This window comes from Vipera ursinii, assembly GCF_947247035.1.
Source record: "Vipera ursinii genome assembly, chromosome: 2".
In the NCBI taxonomy this organism is placed as follows: domain Eukaryota; kingdom Metazoa; phylum Chordata; class Lepidosauria; order Squamata; family Viperidae; genus Vipera; species Vipera ursinii.
The window spans coordinates 122068574-122094896 of NC_139513.1; the positions used below are offsets into that span (position 1 = coordinate 122068574).

General features: G+C 39.3%; 2 protein-coding genes across 5 annotated transcripts in view; one reads left to right on the plus strand and one right to left on the minus strand.

Annotated features, from left to right (window-relative positions):
- ACSF2 (acyl-CoA synthetase family member 2) overlaps window positions 1-26323 on the plus strand; it is a 71357-nt gene that overhangs the window by 36555 nt on the left and 8479 nt on the right. For 3 of the 4 annotated variants that reach the window (XM_083353134.1, XM_083353136.1, XM_083353135.1), the window contains exons 11-12: window positions 24029-24136; window positions 24381-24532. In XM_083353134.1, the coding sequence (XP_083209260.1) occupies window positions 24029-24136; window positions 24381-24532 (260 nt within the window). Of the gene's footprint in view, window positions 1-24028; window positions 24137-24380; window positions 24533-24891; window positions 24949-26323 lie in introns of all 4 variants that reach the window. The other variant, XM_083353137.1, reaches the window with a different exon arrangement.
- Window positions 1443-12680, minus strand: CHAD (chondroadherin). Its single transcript, XM_083353140.1, has 3 exons — window positions 11752-12680; window positions 1840-2003; window positions 1443-1670 (listed from the first exon to the last, which is right to left on the minus strand). The coding sequence occupies exons 1-3, from the start codon at window positions 12601-12603 to the stop codon at window positions 1529-1531; spliced, it is 1158 nt and encodes a 385-aa protein (XP_083209266.1). The 5' UTR covers window positions 12604-12680; the 3' UTR covers window positions 1443-1528.

Below are 26323 nucleotides of genomic sequence, written 5' to 3' on the forward strand. Positions count from 1 at the left end.
AAGAATTAGATAAATAATTCATCCGGTATCCAAATACCCTAGAAATGAAGCAAGCTGTGAAATTGTTGAAGACCAGATCACTGCAAAGACCAGAGCCACTGTGCAGGTCCTCATGGTTTCAGGCAAATTCTGTTTAAAACTGATCTGTGGGAAGGAAAAAAGCTATGCTTTTAAAGCCTGAGTTTTAGCTTCTGTAATTTGCTAAGCAAATTGAGAATTCCCTAGTGTTCTTTTTTTCTCACCCTTTCACCTCAAAATACAATTTCTAGGCTTTCCTGAGCTCAGAGATGTAACTTTTGAATTATATATTCTACATAAGATGCTTCTGTAAATAATTTATACACCATTTATCTCATCTAGCACACTCTCATCGCTTTTTCCATGTTGACAATCTCCATGAATAAAGTAAAAATAACTAATGCAATTCTTTCAGTTAGAATACTAACGTGTTCTAACATGCAGAGAACCTTTTTATGCTTTCTGTTCATTTCTTGGTTGTTGGAAGCCAAATCCTGGAGATCAAATGGCTGGCTGAATGACAGCAAGAAAGATGACTGTATTATACAAGCAAGATCTCATTTGGTTTGTTGTAGCTTTGTCGTGCATAGGTTTATGTTTCTAAAAGTATCATTTAAAATAATATTTATAATATGGGGGGGGGGAAACTGTGTGGTAGATTCCATCTGAAATCTGCCTGTAGCAGGATATAGATATGTTTCAGATTTGTTGTTTCTGATAGAAAGGAGTTGTTTAGGATGAAAGACTTGGAAGGCATCAGTATTTTTCTGGTTGGTTGTTTGAAGTGAATTGTTACCTAGACTTACTTTTCTGGATCCTGTTCATGGGAAAATGAGATCTTCTAAGCAAGAGAAACAATAACAAACATAGTTTAGTGCCTTCAATGGTTTAAGGGAGTTCACATTCTTTATATAATCTTTAACCTTTCTAAATAATCCAGGGAAATAATTCAATAATACTGTAGATGAAGAAAAATTGAGGCCGAAGGAAGTGCCTTGCTTCATGATAGGAGCAAGTTTTGCCTTCAGTCTTTCACTGATTATGGTATTCTATGCTCACAACTCCTAAGATATCAAGAATTGTGGTAAGCTAATTTTGACACCATACAATAAAGTATTGGGGTTTACTCAGAAGTATTCAGAAAGAATTCCTCTGTTTTGGAGACAAATGAGGTCAATTCACACTAACTTAAGAATTACACTGGCGTTCTAAACAGGGCGAGTTATTGTAATGGTCTGTGAGAATATTTTTCAGTGATAGGCATAAAACGCAGCTTAGCTCACAGAAGAAATGGGGCACAGTGTATGTCTCAGAAGGGACCCTCCCTAGTTTCATGGACTGTAAAGATGAAGGGGGAGAAATGTACTTTCAGTCTTGCAAGATTTGTAAGATCTTATTGTAACCTTACAATAAGATAGCGTTAGTCATGGTTGGCACTTCTTGTCTAGACCACCTGTAAGGGTTGACAGGTATTTAACTGAAAATTCTGGAAAGAAACTGAATTGCCTGCTTAATGGCGATTTCCTTTTTTGGATCTCTTAGAGGGAAGTTTGCAGCCACGGAGGGCAGAAGTGTCTCGAATCTGCTGTCCTCGAGTCTGAGGAGGTGATGCACAGACTGCATCTGGGCGAGTACGAGTAGATCCCAGCCACCTAAAGAAAAAGAAAAAATCCTCAGAATCACCCAGGAGAACATGGTTAAACAGATTTTCAGTGTGACCCTTCATGTCCTTTATTAATTCATTAACTACCACCGTTCCTTTCTCCCCTCCCCAAAATACTTTTGAGGAATTAGCAAGTTGGGTGGGATCAGTACTCTTACCTGCGCAATGGTGCTAACTGACAAGAACAATGCCAAGGGTTATTGGACAGGGAGAGCGTCTCCAGACGGGTGAATGGAAAACTCCTAGGTAGACTGGAAATTTTGTTCTGCTCTATATGAACATTCTTCAGTGTGGTTGTTCCAACAAATGCTTTATCTGAAAACTGAAACAGAGGAGCAGGTAGTAATAACAGTAAATCAGTTAAAATCATGCTTATTCCCTAACAGACAGTTTTGGGTAGTGATCCAAAATTTTAGAAATTAAAGGGAGGGAAGGCAAAACCAAAGCCCAAAGTCCAGTTGCGGTAAAAATATTTGATAACATTTTAGCCGATAGGAGACAGGAGAAGAGATAGAATGGAACACTCTTTCCACTTTCTGCAACTTCACACAGCACGTTCCTTGATGCAAACCTACCTCATGGGATTTATTATAAATACATGAAAAAATTCATATATGCCAAGGAACAATGACAGGTCCAGATAGTCACCTGCCTAACATATGAAATGGTCCACATTTCCGTTTGTTTGAAGATAACCACTCTTAGGAAATAAACACCATAATATTGAGTTGTATGAGATGTTCTCCACTGTGGTAAAAAAACAAACAAACATGGGTGGGAATGTGTTGAAAGGCTAATGTTTGATGGTTTGCTAAATACTTTTCTTTGTTTGTGTGCCCTTTACTGTTTTAAAGGAAAGGTGTTCTTCAACTTCTCCCATTTCTTTTTAGACATTGCTTCATCCTAAACCAGCAAAAAGGTTTTTTTGGCTTCTAGAACTGAAATCCTTTCTGGCATCCGGTTGCCACATTATACATAGAGAAGAATATTTGTGGAGACTCGAAAGGATTGCAGACTTGGTCAGAATCCAGTGAACTCCCAATGGAAAGTTACACTTGGCATTCATGTAGAAGCAGCAAGGCAAATTTCCAGATGCTCAGATTCCTCTCCCCTGTCCCTTGGTCCTCACTGGTTATTCGTTAATGCTGAAAAATCAAAATGTTTACATCCTAAAGTCTTGGGTTCAAAAATTTAGTTCTCCTGTGGAATTAGGATGGCAAAAATAAGGGACTTAAGGCAGCTATTCCTACTCTTTTTCTGCTAGGCCTATCTCTCAGTATTTATTTAGTTTGCTATAATTGTTATAAACATAGCACACTCTCTCTTGGAAGTCATTTATATAGATATAAACATTGATTATGACTTCCATAATACTTTTTATTCTGCCCACTTGATGTTTTTTCAGGAAAGTAAAATATGCACAAAGGTTCTACCAGAATAGGGGTTTTTTTGTCTTATAATGTTCTTCATATATGGAAATTTATCAAGGATTAGCAGACTATAAACCTCATAATCTTCCATGGGTGTCCCTTATGTCTTCCCACTGCTGCTTCAGTCCTTTTTTATCTTTTCACTTAAAGTCTGATCAAGGAGGCAAGAGAGAATAGTTGCACTTTCGATCAAAAATCAGCTAAATGTTCCAGAAAATCCTCTAAGTTCCCATCCCATTTTTCAAATCACACATCTTTTTAACATCTGAATATCAAAGAGCTCTTCTCCCATTCCAGCACATTAACAATAAAATATTCATCTCTTGTAATCTGATAGCATTATCAAACTTCAAATTATTCAAAATACTGGTTTGCTGTAACAGCTGAATAATGAACATTAAGGAATTTCCAATTGTAACTACTTCCTGAAATTGATCTGTGAACCATCACTGAATGAATCCCAGCAGATTCTATTTTAATTGTTGGTAGCATTTTTTTTTCATGACGGAAGTGAGAGCAGATATCTAAACTTTTTAGCCAATTGAAGATTGTTTGATCCTTTAAACAGTTATATTTTAATCTGTAAATCTTCATTTTGCATTTAAGAGGGAAAAATTCTGTAATTGTGACTCCTTTGTGTAAGTAGAAAATGACTGGGTTCATAGGAGATTTCAAACCTTTGCTTCCTATTCTTACAGCCATTACCTGTCTTTTATGGGGTTACCTCACTTGGCATCCATCCTTAACTTCAAGCTGTGGAAGAGATAGGGATCAGGCAACCTATGCTACTTTCTGGCAATTAAGAAGCTCAAATATACAAAATTTGAAATTATTTTTATAAAGCTGCTTCCTGGTGTTAGAGCATAGAGGTATATCTATTCAAAGTATTCACTCTTTTCTTGGGCGATAATCCAATCACACAATAAAATCAAGATTTATTTTTAAAAGAAAAGATAAAATTAACTTGTTTTTTAATAATAAAATGCATAAACAATATTGTAGAAGATGAATTATAGAACTGCCCAAATTGTGAAATAGCAGTTTGGTTAAAATAAAATAAAAAACAATAAAAAATATAGAAAACAATGATAGATGGAATTAGTTTATCACAGATCTCTCAGAAATTCCAGAAATATATTGAGAAAAAAATTCCAAACGGTTATTCCAAATTAAAAGATATAAGATTACAGTACAGCTAAAAGATAAGAGATAAATCCAATTTTCTAATTTTTGCAGACAAGAACTTGGGAGGGTGAGACCTGATTTAGTTAGCTCTACACAGAAAGCAAATTAAACCTAATGCAGATTCTTGGTAGATCATTTTTACTCTTTGCTACAGAAATAGGAACTAAGAACTAGTTTTATGGTAGTAGCTAGGACATCAGGCTGGAAATCAGGAGACTGAGTTCTAGCCCCACCTTGGACACAAAGCCAGCTGGATCTTGAGCTAGTCAGTCTCTCAGCTCAAGATCCAGTGTGGTTACTTTGTTGGGACCTTCAGCCAGAACCAGACAATAGCTTGTTGAACCACCATATTGGGAAATGAAACAATAAAATACCTGTGAATTGCAACTTCATATTGCAACTCTCATATGCTCTGCAGCCAAAGATGGAGAAGCTCTATACAGTCGGTAAAAACAAGACCAGGAGCTGACTGTGGCTCAGACCATGAGCTTCTCCTTGCAAAGTTTAGGCTTAAACTGAAGAAAGTAGAGAAAAGCACTAGGCCACTCAGGTATGAATTAAATCATATCCCTGTTGAATATACAGTAGAGGTGACAAATAGATTTAAGGAATTAGATCTGATAGACAGAGTGCCTGAAGAACTATGGACAGAGGTTCACGACATTGTACAACAGGTAGCAACCAAAACCATCCCAAAGAAAAAGAAATGCAAGAAAGCAAAATGGCTGTCTGAGGAAGCTTTGCAAATAGCTGAGGAAAGGAGGAAAGCGAAAGGCAAGGGAGAAAAACATAGATATGCCCAATTGAATGCAGAATTCCAGAGAATAGCTAGAAGAGATAAGAATGCCTTCTTAAATGAACAGTGCAAAGAAATAGAAGAAAACAATAGAATAGGGAGGACCAGAGATCTTTTCAAGAAAATTGGAGAGATGAAGGGAACATTCCATGCAAAAATGGGCATGATAAAGGACCAAAATGGCAGGGACCTAACAGAGGCAGAAGAGATTAAGAAGAGGTGGCAAAATTACACAGGAGAACTATACAAGAATGAGCTTAACGTCCCAGATAATCACAATGAGGTGGTCACTGACCTCGAGCCAGACATCCTAGAATGTGAAGTGAAGTGGGCCTTAGAAAAGCTGAGCAACAACAAAGCTAGTGGAGGTGACGGTATTCCAGCTGAGCTATTCAAAATCTTAAAAGACAGTGCAGTAAAAGTGCTACACTCAATTTGCCAGCAAATTTGGAAAACTCAACAGTGGCCACAGGATTGGAAAAGATCAGTTTACATTCCAATTCCAAAGAAAGGCAGTGCCAAAGAATGTTCAAACTATCGCACCATTGCACTCATTTCTCATGCTAGTAAAATCATGCTTAAAATTCTACAAGCTAGACTTCAGCAGTATGTGGATCGAGAACTACCAGAAGTACAGGCAGGATTTCGAAGAGGCAGAGGAACTAGAGATCAAATTGCCAACATACGCTGGATCATGGAGAAAGCTAGGGAGTTCCAGAAAAACATCTACTTCTGCTTCATTGACTATGCTAAAGCCTTTGATTGTGTGGATCATAACAAACTGTGGCAAGTTCTTAAAGAGATGGGAGTACCAGACCATCTTATTTGTCTCTTGAGAAACCTATATGCGGGTCAAGAAGCAACAGTGAGAACTGGACACGGAACCACTGATTGGTTCAAAATTGGGAAAGGAGTCCGGCAAGGCTGTATACTGTCGCCCTGCCTATTTAACTTATATGCAGAGCACATCATGAGAAAGGCAGGGCTAGATGAATCAAAAGTTGGAATTAAGATTGCTGGAAGAAATATCAACAACCTAAGATACGCAGATGATACCACTCTAATGGCAGAAAGTGAAGAAGAACTAAAGAGCCTCTTGTTGCGGGTGAAGAAGGAGAGTGCAAAACTTGGGTTGAAACTTAACATTAAGAAAACCAAGATCATGGCATCTGGCCCTCTCAATTCCTGGCAAATAGATGGGGAAGAAATGGAGGTAGTGACAGATTTTGTTTTCCTGGGCTCCAAGATCACTGCAGATGGGGACTGTAGCCAAGAAATTAAAAGACGCTTGCTCCTTGGAAGGAAAGCCATGGCAAATCTAGACAGCACACTAAAAAGCAGAGACATATCACCCTGTCAACAAAAGTGCGTATAGTCAAGGCTATGGTCTTCCCAGTTGCAATGTATGGCAGTGAAAGTTGGACCATAAGAAAGGCTGAGCGCCAAAGAATTGAGGCCTTTGAACTCTGGTGCTGGAGAAGACTCCTGCGAGTCCCTTGGACTGCAAGGCGATCAAACCGGTCAGTCCTAGAGGAGATCAATCCTGACTGCTCTTTAGAAGGCCAGATCCTGAAGCTAAAACTCAAATACTTTGGCCACCTAATGAGAAGGAAGGACTCACTGGAGAAGAGCCTAATGCTGGGAAAGATTGAGGGCAATAGAAGAAGGGGACGACAGAGAATGAGGTGGCTGGATGGAGTCACTGAAGCAGTAGGCGTGAGCTTAAATGGACTCCAGAAGATGGTGGAAGACAGGAAGGCCTGGAGGAACGTTGTCCATAGGGTCGCGATGAGTCGGACACGACTTCGCAGCTAACAACAACATTGCAACTCAGTGGTCATCATGTCACTAAGATATCTTTTGCTTTCCCTTGGGCTGCTTTTGTGTCTCATTCATTTAAGACAAAGAGGGAAATCATAATGATTGATACTGAAAAAGTGCTTATTATGTTGTGGACAGCACCTATGTGTGCCTTTAAAAAAAGCTGAAATCTATATGGTTGTTAAATAGCAATCTTATTGTTGGTATACAGTGAAGATCAAAATGTGATCAGTGATTTTGCATTGCAAGGTCATTCATGCAGTGCACATTTCTTCATTCTTGAATATCATTTTGTTTAGAATAATACTTTTGCTTCATTTTCTTTATTTTGTTGTGCACAATGCCTTTTTCCACAGAAGTCTTTTGGAAATGCTCTATTGTTTCATATATATATCTGTTATGAGAGACCTTTCTTATGTTTGATATTCAGATTCTTATTAATTCTATTCCAAAATTCCCACAGTGTCTTCCAAAATGCACATAATTGTGAGCAAGTTTTTAAGATTTTGTAAATGAAGAAAGATCTATGCTATCATCAAAAAAATCTCTTATTTTGGCCATGAATGAATTCTTCTTCTCATTCAAGTTCCCCCTCCTCTTTCTAGCTACCAGCTTTAAAATCTTATCATCCTACTGTATGTCTGTACTTTATTTTGCTTCTTAGCATTCTAATTTACTAAGCTTTTCATTCTGCCTTCACTTTGTGTTATCCATTCATTGAGCTTCTGGGGGGATGATTGTTTTGCTGGTTTAATGCACTTGGACAATTTCAGCATGGCACTAAAGCTGCTGGAAATAGTACTTCTTGTTCACCTGGAAGGCTTCCACCCTGCTGCTTCTCTTTAATGTGGTTTCTTGTTCCATCACGGACATGGTATAGCCAAAATGAGGTCACTCCATTTCCTATTTACAACCAGATTCTCATATATCATGGTTTTGCACGAGGGACATGATTCATTCATTGAGAAGACGGGGAATATTTTGTTGCTTACTTGAACATCCCTCTAACTTTCCAGAGAGAAAGGACTTCTTTGTGAAGTGCTGTGAGGTTTCTTTGAGAGATGATCAATAAACAAATCCTTCTTAATAAAGTATAAGATTGGGGAGGAGGAGAAAAAAGAGGTACATTCTCGCGTGTGCTCAGTTTACCTGTCTCCCCTGTTCTCCAGGCTGTACTATCACCCACCTCTTTTTGAAAGTCACTACATTTTACCACCTAATGAGAAGGAAGGACTCACTGGAGAAGAGCCTAATGCTGGGAAAGATTGAGGGCAATAGAAGAAGGGGACGACAGAGAATGAGGTGGCTGGATGGAGTCACTGAAACAGTAGGCGTGAGCTTAAATGGACTCCAGAAGATGGTAGAAGACAGGAAGGCTTGGAGGAATGTTGTCCATAGGGTCGCGATGGGTCGGACACGACTTCGCAGCTAACAACAACAACACATTTTACCAACAAGTGATCAACCCAGTATTTTAAGAACAGAGCTTAACTCTCTGCACAGCAGTGTGCAGCAGCAGCCAAAAAAGCTAATACAATCCTGGGTTGTATAAACAGAGGCACAGAATGAAGATCACACAAAGTACTAGTACAGCTTTATAAAGCCCTAGTAAGATCACCCCTGGAATACTGCAGCCAATTTTGGTCACCATATCACAAAAAAGATGTTGAGAGTTTGGAAAAAATTCAGAGAAGAGCAACTAAGATGATCAAAGGCCTGGAGACTAAAACATACGAAAAACGGCTGCAGGACTTGGGTCTGGCTAGTCCAGGGGTCAGCAACCTGAAACAGTGAAAGAGCCACTCGGAACCGGTTCCCTCACAAAAGGAAAAACTGGGAGCCGCAAAAAATATGTGCGCATGCACGTACATGCGCGCATGCGCAGAACAGGGTTTGACTGAAGAGAGGAGCCAAGGCGAGATATGCACCTACCCTGCATATATGAATTGATTGGTTGAACTTTTTTAGTCCCACTTTTTTTTTCTGACTGCACATGGCAGAGGACCGGGAGCCGCAGGAGAGGGCTGAAAGAGCCGCATGCGGCTCCGGAGCCGTGGGTTGCAGACCTGTGGGCTAGTCTAAAGAAAAGAAGAAATAGGGAGACATGATAGCAGAGATCCAGTATCTGAGGGGCTGCCACAAAGAAGAGGGGGTCAAGTTATTCACCAAAGCACCAGGGGGCAGGACAAGAAACAATGGTTGGAAACTGACCAAGGAGAGAAGCAACCTGGAATTAAGGAGAAACTTCCTGACAGTGAGGACAATTAACCAGTGGAACAGCTTACCCCCAGGATTCCTGGGCGCTCCATCACTGGAGATTTTTAAAAAGAGGCTAGACAGTCACTTGTCTGAGACGGTATAGGTTCTCCTGCTTGAGCAGGGGGCTGGACTAGAAGACCTCCAGGGTCCCTTCCAGCCTCTACTCTACTCTACTCTACTCTATTCTCACATCTTTTCCTTCCTTCCTTCCTTCCTTCCTTCCTTCCTTCCTTCCTTCCTTCCTTCCTTCCTTCCTTCCTCCCTTCCCTTCCCTTCCCTTCCCTTCCCTTCCCTTCCCTTCCCTTCCCTTCCCTTCCCTCCCTCCCTTCCTCTCTCCTTCCCTCTTTTCTCTCTCAATACAAGTGTGTGTATGTATTGTAATGTAATGTAATCTCACCCTAACTGCAGCATCAGCCTAATTCTGGTGGTGTTGCCTTCATGTTTTGAAGGCAAGAACACTAGGCTTATGGTCAGTTTAAACTGGGAAAGACAGCTGGGCTTTGTCAGCTGGGCAATGCTAGTTTTATACACACACACACACACACACACACATTCTCTACATCTATTTTTATGCATACACATATGCATGCATGCATACACATGCACATGCTCTTATATGGAGTATAAGAGAGAAAGCAAGCAATAAATGGAACAGCATTAAGGAGAAAAAGATAAAAAAATATCAGATTCTATTTCTAGATACAGTACTAGATTTATCACTTACTAGTAAGATTTAAACCCATGAGGACATTGCAGGAAAGTTATTAGGTATATTTGTACACCAGTTTTAGGGATGTGAGGAAGAACCCTTAACTAATAAATCACGATTAAATTAAATTAATAAAATATTTGCTTATTACAGTTAAGCAAATCATATGTAGCATGAAATGTAAACTCGGTCCATTTGTTTGTGTGTGTGTAATTTGTTTCAAGAAAAGAAAACTAGGGTATAATTATTTCCTTTATTTAGGTGAGCAGTATGCCAGCTACTATATAAAACAAGACTGATGGATGAATGCTCACAAACAATATTTCATAGATGAGATAAAGGCAGCAAAGAAAAGAGGAGATGAAATCAGTAGCAGGTATGGAGGAAAGTACAAAGTTGTGAAAGTGAAGGACAGCAAAAAAATTGTTTAGCTTCTCTTGCAGTGAAAGAAAAAACCTGTACGTTGATGACCGAGATAGGTGGTAATATAACTTTGATAAATACAGTAAACAAACAAACACAATGCAAGACAGAGAATTGTGTGCTTGCCGGTTTTTTCGTGCCCAGATTAGTTTAATTCCTCAGAATCTAAATCTGAAGAACCACTTTTATTGAATAAAAACCTACGTAGCCCAGCAGTACTTGACTCCCAATTTACTAATTATAAGCACTTTTCTCTGACAGAGACTAATGGTTCTGTGTACAGCTTATTAAATGGACAAGTAATACCTGTGTAGCTGTAGCCTTTTGCTCCAGAAAAAAAACATTTCTTTTAGTTTCCATCGCCTTCATACTGTTCTGTGATTACTGTTTGCAGACATACTGGCTGGGGAATTGTGGGAGTTGAAGTACACAACATCTTAAAGTGGCCAAGGCTGGGAACACCAATTTAAGGTCTTCTATCCTTTTGCTTTCATCTTTCCTCTTTAAAACCAGCAGAGACTGTGTTGTTGAAAAGTGATGGTCCCTTTGTCTTTCAGCTCTGATACTACAATACCCAGGGTGAATGGAAAGGAAAGAATCAGGAATTTTCTCCTTTTCCTCAGTTCCATTCTTCTGGGTTTCCTCACCATAATTGTGACCAGGCATAACAGTCCAATTTGGTCCCATTCTCTTTGCCCATCAGAAGATGTCTCCAGTTTCTGAGGACACGTAAAGAATTATTTCAAGGCAGACACAGACTGTCTGTGTGGGGGAGGAAATGGGCCATTCCTTTCTTTGCAGCTTAACTTCTGTTTTTGAAGGACTCCCCCCCCCCCCCGCCGCCTTTGATTAACAGCTATGCATCCCACCAGGCTCAAGGTTGACTCAGCCTTCCATCCTTCTGAGGTAGGTAAAATGAGGACCCAGATTGTTGGGGGCAATTAAGCTGACTTTGTAATAATGCCACTTGGGTGGGTGTGTGTGAAAGCCCTAATAAGCAGGCATATACATAGAATGAAGGCTACTGCTAAGCTTGTAAGCCGCCCTGAGTCTTCGGAGAAGGGCGGGATATAAATGTAATAAAAATAAAAATAAATAATAAATTTTGCACCAGTGATAGATCCATTTTTAGAACCCTGTATAACTTAAAGGTAAAGTTCTAATTCTCCTGCAATGTTTTCCCTAATTGTAGTATTCTATTTCCTCCCCCTCCTGCCCGCCCAATCCCTAAATTGGATTATAAAGAAAAACTCAGAATAATGATAGTAGCATTCATTCCTGTTAGAGAAAATAAAAGGTTGCGCTTGAGATTTTCCCTTTGAGGTATGGACTGAATCTGCCTGTATAGAATTCATCCCCTATTTCTTGGTTATGCTGACAAATGACAGGATTTGACAAATAGACAAATGGACACATTTATACAAAAGAAGCTCTGAGAAATTCTTACCTTTTCTAGCCCCATGTTGTCCATGCTGAGAGTCTCCATGTACCTTCCAAAAGATTGGAAGGCTAAATCTGGAATGAACTTTATTGGGTTGTTTGAGAGCTTCAGGTCTTCCACCACCCTTAATTTGCTCATCGCAGCCACAGGGTAGCTGCTCAGCTGGTTCTTATCCAAGTGGAATATGGCGAGGTTTTCCACATCCTCCAAGGCCCCAGGCTGGATGGAGGAGATGGAGTTATTAGAGAGATAGAGCCAGCGAAGGTTCTTAGTACCATGGAAGGCTCCTGGTCTCAGCTCTCTGAGCCTGTTGTCACCTAGCTGCAGGATGAAAAGATTAATCAGTGGAGAGAGGAGCCCCTTGGGCAGGTCAGATATCTTGTTATGATCTAGGTAGAGGTAAGTAAGTTCTATCAGGTCATCAAAGGCTCCCATCTTTATGGTACTGATGTCATTATTTGACAAGTAAAGGTAGACCAGCTGCTTCAGGCCCCGGAAAGCGCCACTGGAGATTTCTTTGATGTGGGAATGTTGGAGGTGAAGAGATACGAGATTTTTCATCTCTCTGAAACCATTGGTTGGCAGCAGAGGGAAATTGTTCCTCTGCAGATTGAGAAGCCGGGTCTGCTCAGCCACTTTGGGAATCCTTCTCAATCCAACATTGTCACAAATGACATGGTGGAGGTCTCCTCCATGACAGTGGCAATTCTGAGGACAGGCCTGAAGAACAGGAAGAAGACATATAAGCAAGGCGGTGAATTTGAGCAAGAGGTTTGATGGGTCCATGTCTGCAGAGCTGTGGTAGATGTGCAGCAGGAGGGAGAAGCTTGAATGAAAGAGAAAGTAAGTCTGCAGCATGTTGAACACAGCCCTATTTATAATGCTATTAAAAAGAAAACCCTTCCCACTAACCGCAGCAGTAGCCAGATGCTGGCTTGGAAGTAACTGTTTTCAGGAACCTGGTGTGACTTTAACCCTTTGCATCAAGCAGAGAGAGAGAGAGGATGCCTGATTTTCTCTTTTCATGGCTTTAGTGCTGGTGATGTTTTCTTTTCAAGCAAATTATCAGAAAAAATAATGTACTCTACATCACTTGCAGGAATTTCAATTTTCCTTAGCTATGTGCACAGAAATTAAGGATGTCCCCAGGTCCTTGATTCTTTAGGTATTGTGAGATTTCTTGTTTGGTTTAAAGTGACGGGTATAAGAACCATGCCTTCTAGGCAGAAGCAATTTGAATTCCCTCGCCATGAAAAGCACATTGAGGGGAAAATCTCATAATATATTTCATCATACAAATTTATTGGCTTCTGTGAGTGCAATTCCCCATGGCTTACATAAATATTAATGTTCTTTATCCTTTGTGTACTATATGCCCCCTTTTGGTGTGTTTTTTCTGATTAGAGCAACTTTGTTAATATTTATTTCTATTCTGCCTTTATTATTTTTACAAATAACTCAAGGCAGCGAACTCAAGGCAATGGACTAATCAAAGAGAGAAGCAACCTAGAAGTAAGGAGAATTTTCTGACAGTTAAAACAATTAATCAGTGGAACAACCTGCCTCCAGAAGCTGTGAATGCTCCAACACTGGAGGTTTTTAAGAAGAAATGGTATAGGGTTTCCTGCGTGAGCAGCGGGTTGGACTAGATGACCTCCAAGATCCCTTCCAAATTATTATTGTTGTTGTTGTTGTTGTTATATCCAACAAACCTTCCTCCTCCTATTGTCCCCAGAACAACAGTGCTTTAAGGTGAGTTGGGTTGAGAGAAATTGGCTGGCTTAAGGTCATTCAGCTGGCTTTCATGGCTAAGGCCAGACTGGAATTCACAGTCTCCCACTTTCTGGCCTGTAGCCTTAGAGCCATTAGTCCAAACTGGCTCTCTATTGACCACTTAATATTGGCTACTAAAATGTATATTTTCAGTAGAATAGGTTTAACCTGAAGAATGGGAGCGATTTGCCTTTCTATTGCCCCTGTATAATTTAGCCTTTGGTCTGCAGAGTTGGAAGATTCTCCTGAACAAGTTGTAGGGAAGAGCGAAGATCACAAAACTTAGAATTTTCTTTTCCTGTGTCATAGTTTTATTAAGAATTTTCACAAGATTAAGAGATATTATAAAGTGAAATTTAAAAAAATTAAAGAAAAGAAAAAGGAAATAAGTGAGAAGCGAAGAAAGATATATAGGGAGAAACAAAAAAAAACGACTTGCAGTCTTTCTTACAGCAGATACATACAAACAAATAATCTCACCTCTCTCTTTAGGATTAAATCATAATATCCTTTTTCCTATATTCATTTTTCTTAGTTTCTCATATATTTCCTTTTCCTTTATTCCCTTATCTTTTTTTTACTTTTCTTTAAAAGAAAAGTTTTTTTAAAGGTTAAAACAGTTTATCATCAAAATGTTTATAATAGGAAGCTGAGAGGCTATGTTATCCAGACACTTTCCCTATTTTAATCTTTTTTATAGCCTGACAGATTCCTTTATTGTTATGGGTCCATTCACCATCTCTTTTTGTTTATCCATTTCCTTTGGTTAATTTGGTTTCTTTAAATATTCCTCCCACTTCTACTGGGGAAATTTCTTCTCCTTTGCACCATTTTGTGTAATATTGATGAAATATTCTTTGAATACTTGCATTATCTGATACCATGGTTTTTCCAATTTGTAATTTTTTATATCATTTTTCTTCACTTTTTCTTTATAAGCTAGCCATTTTCTCAGCTTATTTGCTAACTCAGAATTCTTCTGTTTGCCACTTTCATTTCCATTTCTTTTATTATTAATATACACAGTCGTTGTAATAATTTTATTTGCTGCAAAATATTTTTCTTTTCCAGAGACCTGAACTCAGAATGTTCTAATGCCTTTCAAAGTGCATAGAATCTTGAAATATCTTTAAATGGATCTATTTGGCAATGATAGCAATCTTATGGAAATATCCTTGAGCCTATGGCCACTTGATAGACAGATGGCAGGAAAACAAATTAATAATACTATAAAATATATATTGAGGATCACAGATTGCAAAGATAGAACTTTCCAGTTATATTACTAGATGATGGCAATACTTAACTTCTTTAAAAGTTAATCCATACTGTTGCCCTAATTTTGAAAGAGAAAGGTAAAATGCAGATAACATGATCTACTGCTTCACTCCAAACAAATTACGCTTTAAAAAGTTAATTATTTTGATTTAAAATTTATAGAAATAAAGAAGATACTTCAGAAAACAATTGTTAAATAAGCAAGAATTATATTTAACTATGAGAAAGCAGTTGATGAAAAGTTAAGCATCAGACACAGGGTAATACATAGAATAGGCAATTATGTGATTTTCTGAAGATACTAAATATTGTCTTTAATAAACATTCAGAAAGCATGGCCATCAGAGAGCATGGCTCAGAACATCTAGAAATATAGTTTGTCTATCCTGCCATCATCTAATATTTAAAAGTCTGTTCTACTTGCAAAGTCAGTAATTCATACAATTCATACAAAAAGTTGACTTTGTAGAGCATTTTCAACAAGCTAAGCTCCCAACTTGGATGCTCTGTCCCTCATTGTGTAATAAAACTAGTCTACTCTTTATAGCGGGAATACAAGAATTAGTATAACTATGTTTTTGTAAAGTGCTGTGAAATGTACTGCATTGTGCTTAGTGTTCCTGGGTAACAAGTTTTTGGAAATCAGCAGATGGAAATGTAACTTCATTCTAATTTGTAAAAGGACCTAGGTTGATAAAAACACTACAGTTGTCCCTCAGTAGAACTCCTGAGCTTTGGGGTTAATTTGTAAGGATGCTTAATTCCATCATTATTTTCCCTTATTTTTGTTAGTCTTCCTTTCGCTTTTAATCTATTTTACTTCTTCTCTTGCTTTATGATTTTAGAGTTTTTTTCTCGTTTCTTTCATATGTGTCCAGAATGGTATAGACTCTCCTGTTGGGGAGCAGGAGCAGTTCGGGAGGAAGACCCCCCAAGGTCCCTTCCAACTCTGCTATTCTGTATTCTGCCTACTGATCAGTATTAGTAATTGTCTCCTATTGATTGACCTTAGCTTGCTCTCTGCACCAAGAGGAGAAGTATGATTTCCTCATTTACTTATCAAACTTGTACGCTGCCCATTTTGCCCAAGGTGACTTATACTTCCTTATTCCCATAGAAGTATGATATTCTTATTTCCCTGTATTTGATATACAGTTTCTCTAAAAGCAAAGAATGGGGCATAGTATGTTTTGGCTAATGTTTCCCCCATATTTTTTCCCATATTTTCCATATTAAAAGGCATAAAGTTACCATATTAGGCTGTTTTCAGTCTAGGGAGCAGGCATTAAAAACAGAAATACAGCAGAGAGGAAGGGATGCCAGACTCACTAGAGAGGAGTAACGATGGCATGGACAAAATGAAGAAATCAAAATCCTCTGGTTTTTACCTCTTTTGGGCTTTGTAGGTGTTGGCAGGGAAAGAAAAAGAGAGACTGAGAAGCAGCAGAGGCTGGAGGCTGTAGACGGAACATTTGGGGCGGGTCTCCAGCCAAAGATTGACTGCAGCAAACTGCTGGCCTCTGTTCGCATACAACTGTGAGCTTGTTGAGACTTCCCTACCAAAGCAGGCTACAAAAGCCCAGCTGATTGAGTTGTTTACAGAGGTGAGACAGGTTCAGCAAAGGGAGAAAATCCGAGGATTGGCTCGGGACACAGAGGACAGATTATATGCAAGAAGGTCTTTTTTTTCCTGGTTTTTTCCATTGTTGAGAGATGTCACTGAGGCCACGTTGTCTACTGTTATGCAGACTGATAGCCAAGGTGGTTTTGCAGAAGTATGTTTCAAAGGACCCTTTGAACAGGAAGATATTTCACTTGGGGTATGTTTGTGAATCTGAGGGCATAATTCTGGGCTGCCTGGGAGGCAAAGGAGCTATGTAACGCTTCTAAAAATCTCAGAAGTCAAGTTTCTCAACCCCCAGAGGCAGAGAGCTGAGGAGGTGAAAACCCCACAGCTTGGATGCCGTCTCTACGAATTACCTCCATGTGTAGCTAAACTATCCTGAGCTGCTTATCCTCTAGCTTGCTCTAAACCTCACTTCTGTGACATACCCTTTGTTTTTTCTTCTTCCCTTTTTTTGAAACCATTAATTCTTACGGTCTACTTATTGTTTTTCTGCCAGCTTTTGGTTTGCAATCTGTGGTGTACTTCATTTCTGTCTCCCACTGTGGAATATACTTAACTTGAACTGAGTTTCTGGCTTGCTTTTAAACTGATTATCGATGGTTCTTTGAGCTCCAACTTTCTGATATCATAGTTTCCAGGTCCTCCCTTTATACTGTGTACCTAATCTTCATAAGGTCCAATTCAGCATTCAGCTGGTTGGTTTTCTCTCAGACACCTCATACGGTTTATTGTGCTGAATTTCGGTTTATAAGCCTTTGTGCTACTTCACCTACAAGATTGCTCAGGTGAAAGCTGCAAGGTACCCAGCTATCTTGTAAAGGTTGATGTGACAGGACCAAAATACTTTTCCTCTTAGCCTGGCATTCTTTACACCTTCAGAAAGATCTGGCCAGGAGAGTCTTTACTCCTATGCGGATGCAGTTGCCTTTTGATTCAGAGTAGATAGTGTAAGAGTAGATCATATGGCCCATTTTCTTTATAGATTAAGAAATAAAGCCAAGCCCAACTATTATTCCTTATCAGGCCAAATTGATTGACCCTGCCATGGGTGAAACTGCTGGAAGTGAAGCCCAACCAGTCACTGTGCCCTCTGGCCTTTCTGTCCATGTCCTTCAGAAGGGGTCTGGCAACCCAGCAGCCCAGGACAAAATAACCAGTGAGCCGAAGCCAGAGGGCATTCCGGCCAAAGATCACGGTAATCAGTCAGAGTCCTACAATGAAATTACTTCAAAATACATATAAAGTCGAACCTGACACATTAGCAAAAAGGCCACAGATAGGTGTGCATCATAAAGTTATTGTTCAAACTGTAATTTATTGAGGGAATATTGGAGACCTAAGCAGTTTTCATCCAGTTATGATGGTTTGATTTTTTTTTCCCCTCCAAGGTAAAGACTACAGACTTAGAAGCACAGCTTCTGCTGTGACTCTCTAGAGGTCAAATAATTAATACCTTCCATTCAGAATGTAGCTATTAAGGGTTTTAAGCCAAAACAAGGTAACCATGAGAATTCAGCTGGCTGTCAATATATATGTGGCACTCAGAAAGACATTATTTTCCTGAATTCTCCTTTTATCTCGAACATGCTTTGCAGAAGGCAGGCTTCAGAGTTGGTTTTGACTTGAGGGAGAGCCTTTGAACTCTTTTATGTTTGTGCCTGAACTCTTCAGTGGCATATTGGCAGGATTTAAGTTTGCACACCACCCATTATGCAGTTCTTTACAGTGATTCTTACAACATCATGGTTTTTATAATTCCTGCCAGAACATTTCAGGTAGCATGGGGTCAGTAAGTGACAATGACTTCATTGTCCAGGAGACCTCTTCTCCACAGCAACAAATCCCACAGTTTCCTGGACTTCTGTTCAGTCTTTTGATTTAAATGTCCTAGGGGAGACCAAAGTATGAGGACATCTGAGGATAGGTATGATTACACCTCAAACTTCTCTCTCTTAATCAATGAACATTTTGTAAACATCTATTACACTACAAAACATGAATCAAATAGCTAATGATTTATGAAGGTTGGATTTCCATTTGCCTCTCTACGGTGATCCTCATCGAATAAACAGATGACCACATCAAAAATGTAGAAATAGAGTGTAGCGGCACTGAAGCTCAAGGCTGTTTTGGACTTACTAGTTCAGCTGTCGGTTGTCCTTATTACTCCATCTTTTTAAAATGATTTTCATTAGTGTTAGCATGAACAGTGCAGATTTTTGCCCAACATCTGTATGGCTCTATAAGGACATGGTGGCTCAGTGGGTTAGGACGCTGAGCTTGTCAATCAGAAGGTTGGCAGTTTGGTGGGTCGAATCCCGAGTGCCGCGTAACAAAGTGAGCGCCTGTTACTCGTCCCAGCTTCTGCCAACCTAGCAGTTCGAAAGCACACAAAAATGCAAGTACAAAAATAGGGACCCCTACGGTGGGAAGGTAACAGCGTTCCGTGCGCCTTTGGCGTCTAGTCATGCCGGCCACATGACCACGGAGACGTCCTCGGACAAGCGCTGGCTCTTCGGCTTTGAAACGGAGATGAGCACCAGCCCCTAGAGTTGGAAACGACTAGCACGCACGTGCGGGGCAACCTTTACCTTTACCTTATGGCTGTATAATCCAACTTTAATGACACCTTTTTCATTAGTTCACTATTGAACACTAGAAACTGAAATTATTCACATTCTAGTTCAAACATCCCCACCTTGGTGCCTTTTAGATGTGGAACCCAATAAGGACCTGGGAAGAAGTGATCACTGATAGAATATTTGTAACTCAGTGTTGAACTATGGGTCTTAGCACTCACTGAGCTTAGCGGTTTCCTTGCAGATGTTTCATTACCAAACTAGGTAACATCTGATAGTATCTAGTTTGGTAATGAAATGTCTGCAAGAGAGCACCAAGGGCCCCAAAGAGGTGTATGACACAGAAAAGGTTTCAGGTGCAATTCTGTCTTCTGCAAGTATGGTTTATAAGTCTCCAACTTGAACATCTAGAGAGTCACTGCCAGAATGTTAAACAATAAAAGAAAAGAATGGACAACTCTGGGATGGCCATGAGTCAAAAGACATTTTGGGGGATTAAGGACCTTAATGGGCATCACAACAATGCAACAAGGGTGGTTTCTCTTGGTATAAGCCAAGAACTTCAAGGGGTGCTCATTCTGCAAGTTGTAGACTCACAAAGCCAGAAAAATCAGCTGAGAGGAAGAAGTTCTGGAACTAAAGCAACTTTACCCTAATTTACCTTACCAGGTGGTATGGTGAAGTAAGTTAGGCTAAAGTTGCTCTAGTTCCAAAACTTCTTCCTCTCAGTTGATTTTTCTGCCTTTGTGAGTTTTATTGCCCATTTGGCAAAGAGGTGTTCCTGCCCTCCCACCCCTATAACTGCCTGTCTTCCTCCCAGTTTCAGACAAGTTGATTCATTATTAGGCAAAACGTTTGGAAACCCTTGATAAAATAGCCAGTTAATGTCACATGCCTCTCTGTGGCAGCCGCCAGACAACATTTCTAAAACACAGGCAGTACCAAAGAAAGATTGATGAACCACAGGAATGCTACTCATTCTGGAAATAAATTTATATTCCAAGCCACCAAGACAGAAAAATAGCAGGAGGTTGGCTTTCAGTGGTCTAGCCTGGCTGGATGGGGAAGATGACCCAATTTATGTGAACTTGGCTCACACAACATCCTGAGTCTTAAATCCAAGCTAAAAAAACCCACTTGCTGTGTTCACATGCTGTACATAAACATAAGATGACGGCTTGGTTCATATACCTGGTTAATAACTGGGTTTCCCACCAATCTTGTACCACAACCCATTTTATCCTAGGCTAATGTGTTGTATGAACCTAGCCAGTGTTTAAGAACTGGTTCTGCAGACTCCATTGCTCCTGCCATGCCATGGAACAGCTGATCAGCACATAAGTGCTCGGCTCTGTTCTCAAGCAGCTCACAAAATTCCTGCAAATTCAACGATCAAAACAAGCTAGGTCTAGCACACCATTGAACCCAGCCACCCAAAAATGATGTTTGTCGGTGGGGTTGCCTTACCTTTCCCTCTGAGAAAGGGTAAAACATTGCAGTAGACAGGAAAGCTTGGGTAGAATTTATTAAACACCTGCATGGAACAAAGTAAGCAGGTGGAGGGGGAAATCCATTTCCTCTCTGGTGTATTACAAATTTTCAGAGGAAACAGAAAACGTTTCTTCATATAAACCTGAACTAACTCATAACATTTAACTGTCACAAGACATGGTGGTAATCACTTTCAAGATGATTTTCATAGGAGACTAAGAGATGTTTGTGCAGGATTATTTTTTTAATCCCATTTATATCCCGCCCTTCTCCGAAGACTCAAGGCGGCTTACAAACTAAGCACAAATCAAATGTGCTTAGCAATTTGATGATGGAACACCATCTTCTAGTATTGGAACTGTTGGTTTTCTTCATCAGTGTGCTTCCTAGATTCTTTCTGCAGCTCAGATCTTACAATCAGATAGAAAGACACATAGTGTAATTCTTTGCTTTTTTCTTCAGAGATGTGAAAATGCAAACTTCCAGGTACACAAAAATGCTATAGTTTACTTTGATTTCAGATTTACGACATGGTATATACTCCAATATAATCAAATAAAAAAACATATCTGAAAGTATAGATAATTACATATGTCTGGACTTCAGGATCCAATGATGTTTGAATGCAGACACTGAGCTTGGATTCAGTTACAGATCATATGAAGAAACAACAATAAAAATGGAAAATTCCCCTGAACTTGTGTAATAGATTTTCCCTCATTATGCAGTATCTAGCATATTTTTTCCAGTGATGCATTAGAGTGAAGGGCTTTTCTTGTGGGTTTGGGTCCTGCCACTTTTACCTTGCAGAAATTGAGTGCAGCTGAGTCTAAAAGGCGTTTACCCTTAAAATTAACTTGGACCTTCCAAATTTAGGGCAAAAGGAGACTTGGTCCTTAGGGACCTGGCACATGGTCCCAAAGAACAGACTGTAAGCCAGTTGATTTCAAGCAAATGATTTTGGGGGGAAGTAAGAGGAGATTGCCAAGAGAGGACTGGAAAGAACATTGGTGTTTCAAGTCTAGACAAATACCCAATGTTATTAGAAGGGATAATTAAATCCATCCCTAAGTGCAAAATGAGACAAGCTTTGGTAGCTGGCTCCATCATCCTTAAATACTTCCTTTGGTTTATTATTTTATTCCCCCCTGTTTTTTACATAGCCTTTGAAGTTCCAACATTATTCTTGTTTTCTGGCCAGTTCCGCTCTTTTCTCTTAAAGCTGATGTTTTTAGCTAGTTGGTTTTTTTAAAAAAACAACCCTGAACTTAAACATGGCTTTAAATATAAATATTATTTGTGTCAAAGTAGCATGCAGGCTAGTAATAAAACTTGTCTTCTTCTTTGTAGCCAATAGAGGTAGCACAACTCTTTGTAATATGAATAGAAACACTGCTGATAACTTTGCTAATCACTTGATAGAAATAGTTTCTTCCAATAATTTCTGTCAATTCCATTCTGAATAAACTTCTGTGAAATTACCTCTTTTATCCCCTTAATTCGCATCTTGATCCAAGTCTTCACTCTGCTATTGAACAGTGATGTTCTCTGTCTCTACAGAAAAGTGGTCAGACAGGTAGTCCTTGATGTACATTCATTTAGTGACTGCTGAAAGTTACAATGTCACTGAAGAAAGTGATTTACAACCAGTACTCATACTTATGACTGTCACAGCTTTCCCCCCCGACACATGATCAAAATTGGCAACTGGCATGTATTTATGATGGTTGCAGCGTCCCAGAGTTATATGATCCCCATTTGCCACTTTTCCAGCCATCTTCCAGCAAGCAAAATGAGTGGTGGTGGTGAAATGGATTTGCCTAATGACCACATGATTCACTTAACTGCAGTGATTCGCTTAACAACTGTGGCAAAAGTAGTAAAATGGGGCATAATTCACTTAATAATCACCTTCTTTAACAATGGAAATCCTGCTCCCAGTCGTGGTTGTTAGTCAAGGACTACCTATCCACCCTTAACATTTCTGAATGCCATTATGTTTACAGCAGGAGCTTGGGCTAAAACACTCTGCTCTTGATGGGTCTAGGAATTCGCTGACTCAGGAATTCTGGGAGTTGAAGTCCATGAGTCATAAAAGAGCCTAGGTTGCCTACCCCTGGTCTAGGACAACTTGCCGCAAGACAACTCACCTTGGAGCAAGAGTTACACTAATATCATTGAAATGGTGGGACAGAAACATTAAAGAAAGGAAGCCAAAGGAGGGACAAATGAAATGTAACTGACAAAAATTAAAATATTTTTAAAATTATTTCAAATAATGTTATTGAATTATTGAATTGTCCTGCAGTGAGTTGTCCTGTGGTGAGTTGGCCATGGCAAGATTTCCCGTGGTGGCAGGTTGGTCCATCCAAAACAGAAAGATTCTTGCACTGAGTTCCAGAGAGTGCTTCTGATTCCCTTGGCAGCACTTTACCATCCATTCCTATTTGTATCAGGCCAAACAGACCTAAATTTTTCTCTAGTCCATAATTTTATTTCCCATCAGACACAATCTAGCATGTCTGCTGAGCTCCCAAGTAAAGAGGGGCAGCTGTAACTCTCTTTTTATTCTCCAAGACCTTAATCCTCTGGCACCATCAACTCCTTTTTAGTCCTTGCAAAAAATTACCTATGCAGCGATCCAAACGAGGATGGCACCATGAAAAGCACAAAATAAGCTAACGTTTTAAGTTATTTATTTTTGCTTAAATTGTATTTTGATTTCTTTCAATCCTTAACAAATTTCTGATAAGTCGCAGTTTACCAAGACAATAAATGATACAAACTTAGATATCTTAACTAAGAAAGATTGGTGGAACCACAACAGCCAGATTTTGACCAATTTCCAGACAACAATGAAAGTGGGGACCATCCTTGCCTTAAGGAGAGGGCTGTTCCATGGGAGTGGAGCCCCTACAGAGAATGCTTACCATTGAGCATAAGAACAGATGAAAAAGCACACAAACCCTGTCCACTTATTATCTTTTAATTTTTAGTAAAGCAGCTCTATTACTTAAACAAATTCAAAGAGTTAGAGTTTGTCTGGGATGCCCAAACATATCTATGGACTGTGAACAGAAGTAATGAAGTCATTTTCCATTCTAAGTGGCTAAATGTACTCTATGCACTGGTATTGCAAACCCTGTTTTCTACAAAATTATTTTCTAATTTGACTAATTACAGTAGTCAAAAAACATGTCTAACTATCAGGACCATACGTATGTCAGGTTCTTAGATAGTTGAGGATAAACCTCCTTCGTGGCATTTTTCAGACTTTTAAATAGTTAATCACCACAGTATTAAAACAAGCTTTTAAAATGTTTCTAAGTTTCAAAATAATTTCTCCTTACATATTACATCTGATGTATATGCATCATATATCATATGACAGGTAATGAGGCGAGGACGAAACACATAGCTGTGAAAAGGTTTTATGGCTCTGTTTACAGTTTGTTTCCATTTTTTTTGGGATATTTCCTCCTTGTTGGTTTTGTTTCTCAATCTCACCAGTGTTTCCTTCTTTTATGGTCTGCAGGGTGTGTATGGAACAACCGAGAATAGCCCAGTCACTTTCATGGGCTTCCCTCAAGACAACTTTGCACAGAAAACAGAGACCGTAGGATATATTTTACCACACACAGAGGTGATTTATCCCTTTGCCACAGGTTCTGGTATCACCCTTTACAGTTTCCACTTGGATCCCATCCAAGGCTATATTGTACACCAGGGGAGCATGGCTGGCTGGGGAGTTCTGGGAGTTGAAGTTCACAGGTCTTAAAGTTGCCAAGATTGGATACCCCTGATATATATCTTGTTTTTTTAATCATCTTAGTTATTCTCCCTTCTCTTATCATCTCGTTATAAAACTGCTTTTCTCTGCATTGCAGGCAAAAATTGAGGATCCTAATACAGGGCAACTCGTCCCATTAAACAGCGCAGGAGAACTTCAGATTCGGGGCTACTGTGTCATGCTGGGGTATTGGGAAGACACCAACAAAACCAAGGAAGTGTTGAATGATGAGCAGTGGTACAAGACTGGGTAAGTCCACAGGAACTACTGGTTCATTGGGGAGGCCCAGTGATTCTGATAATGTGATCCATAGAGATCCATCAAATTGTTTACCATGGACTCCCCACATTCACTCGTCAAAACATTCTCACTATCTCATCCCCACTACAAATAGGAAATGAATACTTAATTTGGTGGTTAGTTATTTAGTTAAGAAAAGCCTTTTTAGGTAGAAGAAATGGGAATGCATACACAAAACTATAGTCTTTAGTTTATTTTCTAAGAAATGGGAGCACTCATGTTTTTTACAGACAGAGAAAAAGATTTTCAAAAATTTAAATATAGTGAACTCATTCACAAATGGAACTACTTACTAATTTTTCTTTCAGACACAAAGCTTGGCATTGTTCCTAAATTCAGCATTGCTTCTGGATGCTCAGGGGCTGGTATGGTCAGGTATCTCTTTGTCAACTTTGGCTGGTGTTCCAGCTGATGTCCCATCTGGAAAGATAGATTGATTTCCACTGCTTTACATTCTACATTACAGCTGTCTCACTTCTTATGTGCTGGCCTTCCATTCATTTCCATGTCCAATTCAAAATGCTGCATTTACTCTAAAGTGTAAGGCTGAGAGATCATTTCTTCCCATACAAATTTATTCATATTGGCACCAAACCAGATTATGTAGAGGGCAGACCACATAAAAATGACCATATTTTTGTTTTACTACAAAAAGTGTAGCCCACAAAGCCAAGAGTAGTCCCAACTACTTTTTTCACAACCCAATCCTGGCTGGCAGGAAAGAGAACTGGTTTCTTGTTGCCATTAGTGGGAAGTAACAAGCAGGTGCTGATGACCAGACTATTGATTTTTCATTCTTAAAGGCAGCAGGAAATCAGCAACCTGCAATGGATCCATGAGTGGAAGGAGAAAGATCACTTTGGAACTTTGCTTAGGATTACAAGGAAGGACAAGGGGTAAAATCTCAGTGTGTGGCTGCACTTAAAGCCATAGATGCATTTGAATGGATATAATTGCAAAAACCTATCATGTGGCTCTCTTCCCACCTTATGTTATGTTAGCTCCATCCCTGCTAATGCTCCAGAGATCCCTCAAGACCTGGTTATGTCACCAGGCTTGGGGATCCTAAGGAACTAATAACATCTTAAGATGGCTCCATTATTGATATATTCATTCTCTATGTGTCCTGCTGCTTTATAATATATTTCAATGTTGATAATTATTGATTTGCATTTTATAATGATTGTATTTTGATTGTTGTTTTTATTTGATTGTTTTATGCCACCTAGAGTCACTTCCTATGACACAGATGGCAAATTTAGAACAGAATAGAATAACAGAGTTGGAAGGGACTTTGGAGGTCTTCTAGTCCAACCCCCTGCTCAGGCAGGAAACCCTATACCATTTCAGACAAATGATTGTCCAATCTCTTCTTAAATAGTTCCAGTGTTGGAGCATTCACAACTTCTGGAGACAAGTTATTCCACTGGTTAATTGTTCTAACTGTCAGGAAATGTCTTCCTAGTTCTAGATTGCTTCTCTCCTTGATTAGTTTCCATTTGAATTTTAGAATGAATGAATGAATGAATGAATGAATGAATGAATGAATGAATGAATGAATGAATGCCTTGTAGGGTTAAAATGATTCTTCACTTATCTGAAGTAGAATCCACAGAGATCTACTCACTGCCTCCCATCTGTGTGAGAATTTGTAATGTAATAAATATTTGCAGTATAACAAATTGAAAATACAAAACTTCTATGTAGGAAATCCAGAATTAGAATTGAATAACAATAATC

Excerpts from the sequence above, each read along its gene's own strand:
- CHAD (XM_083353140.1), bottom strand. The coding sequence starts at position 12,603 with ATGCTGCAGACTTACTTTCTCTTTCATTCAAGCTTCTCCCTCCTGCTG. Across the intron at positions 2,004-11,751 it reads ACAACATGGGGCTAGAAAAG|TTTTCAGATAAAGCATTTGT; the intron begins GTAAGAATTTCT and ends CCTCTGTTTCAG. Across the intron at positions 1,671-1,839 it reads CAGTTAGCACCATTGCGCAG|GTGGCTGGGATCTACTCGTA; the intron begins GTAAGAGTACTG and ends CTTTTTCTTTAG.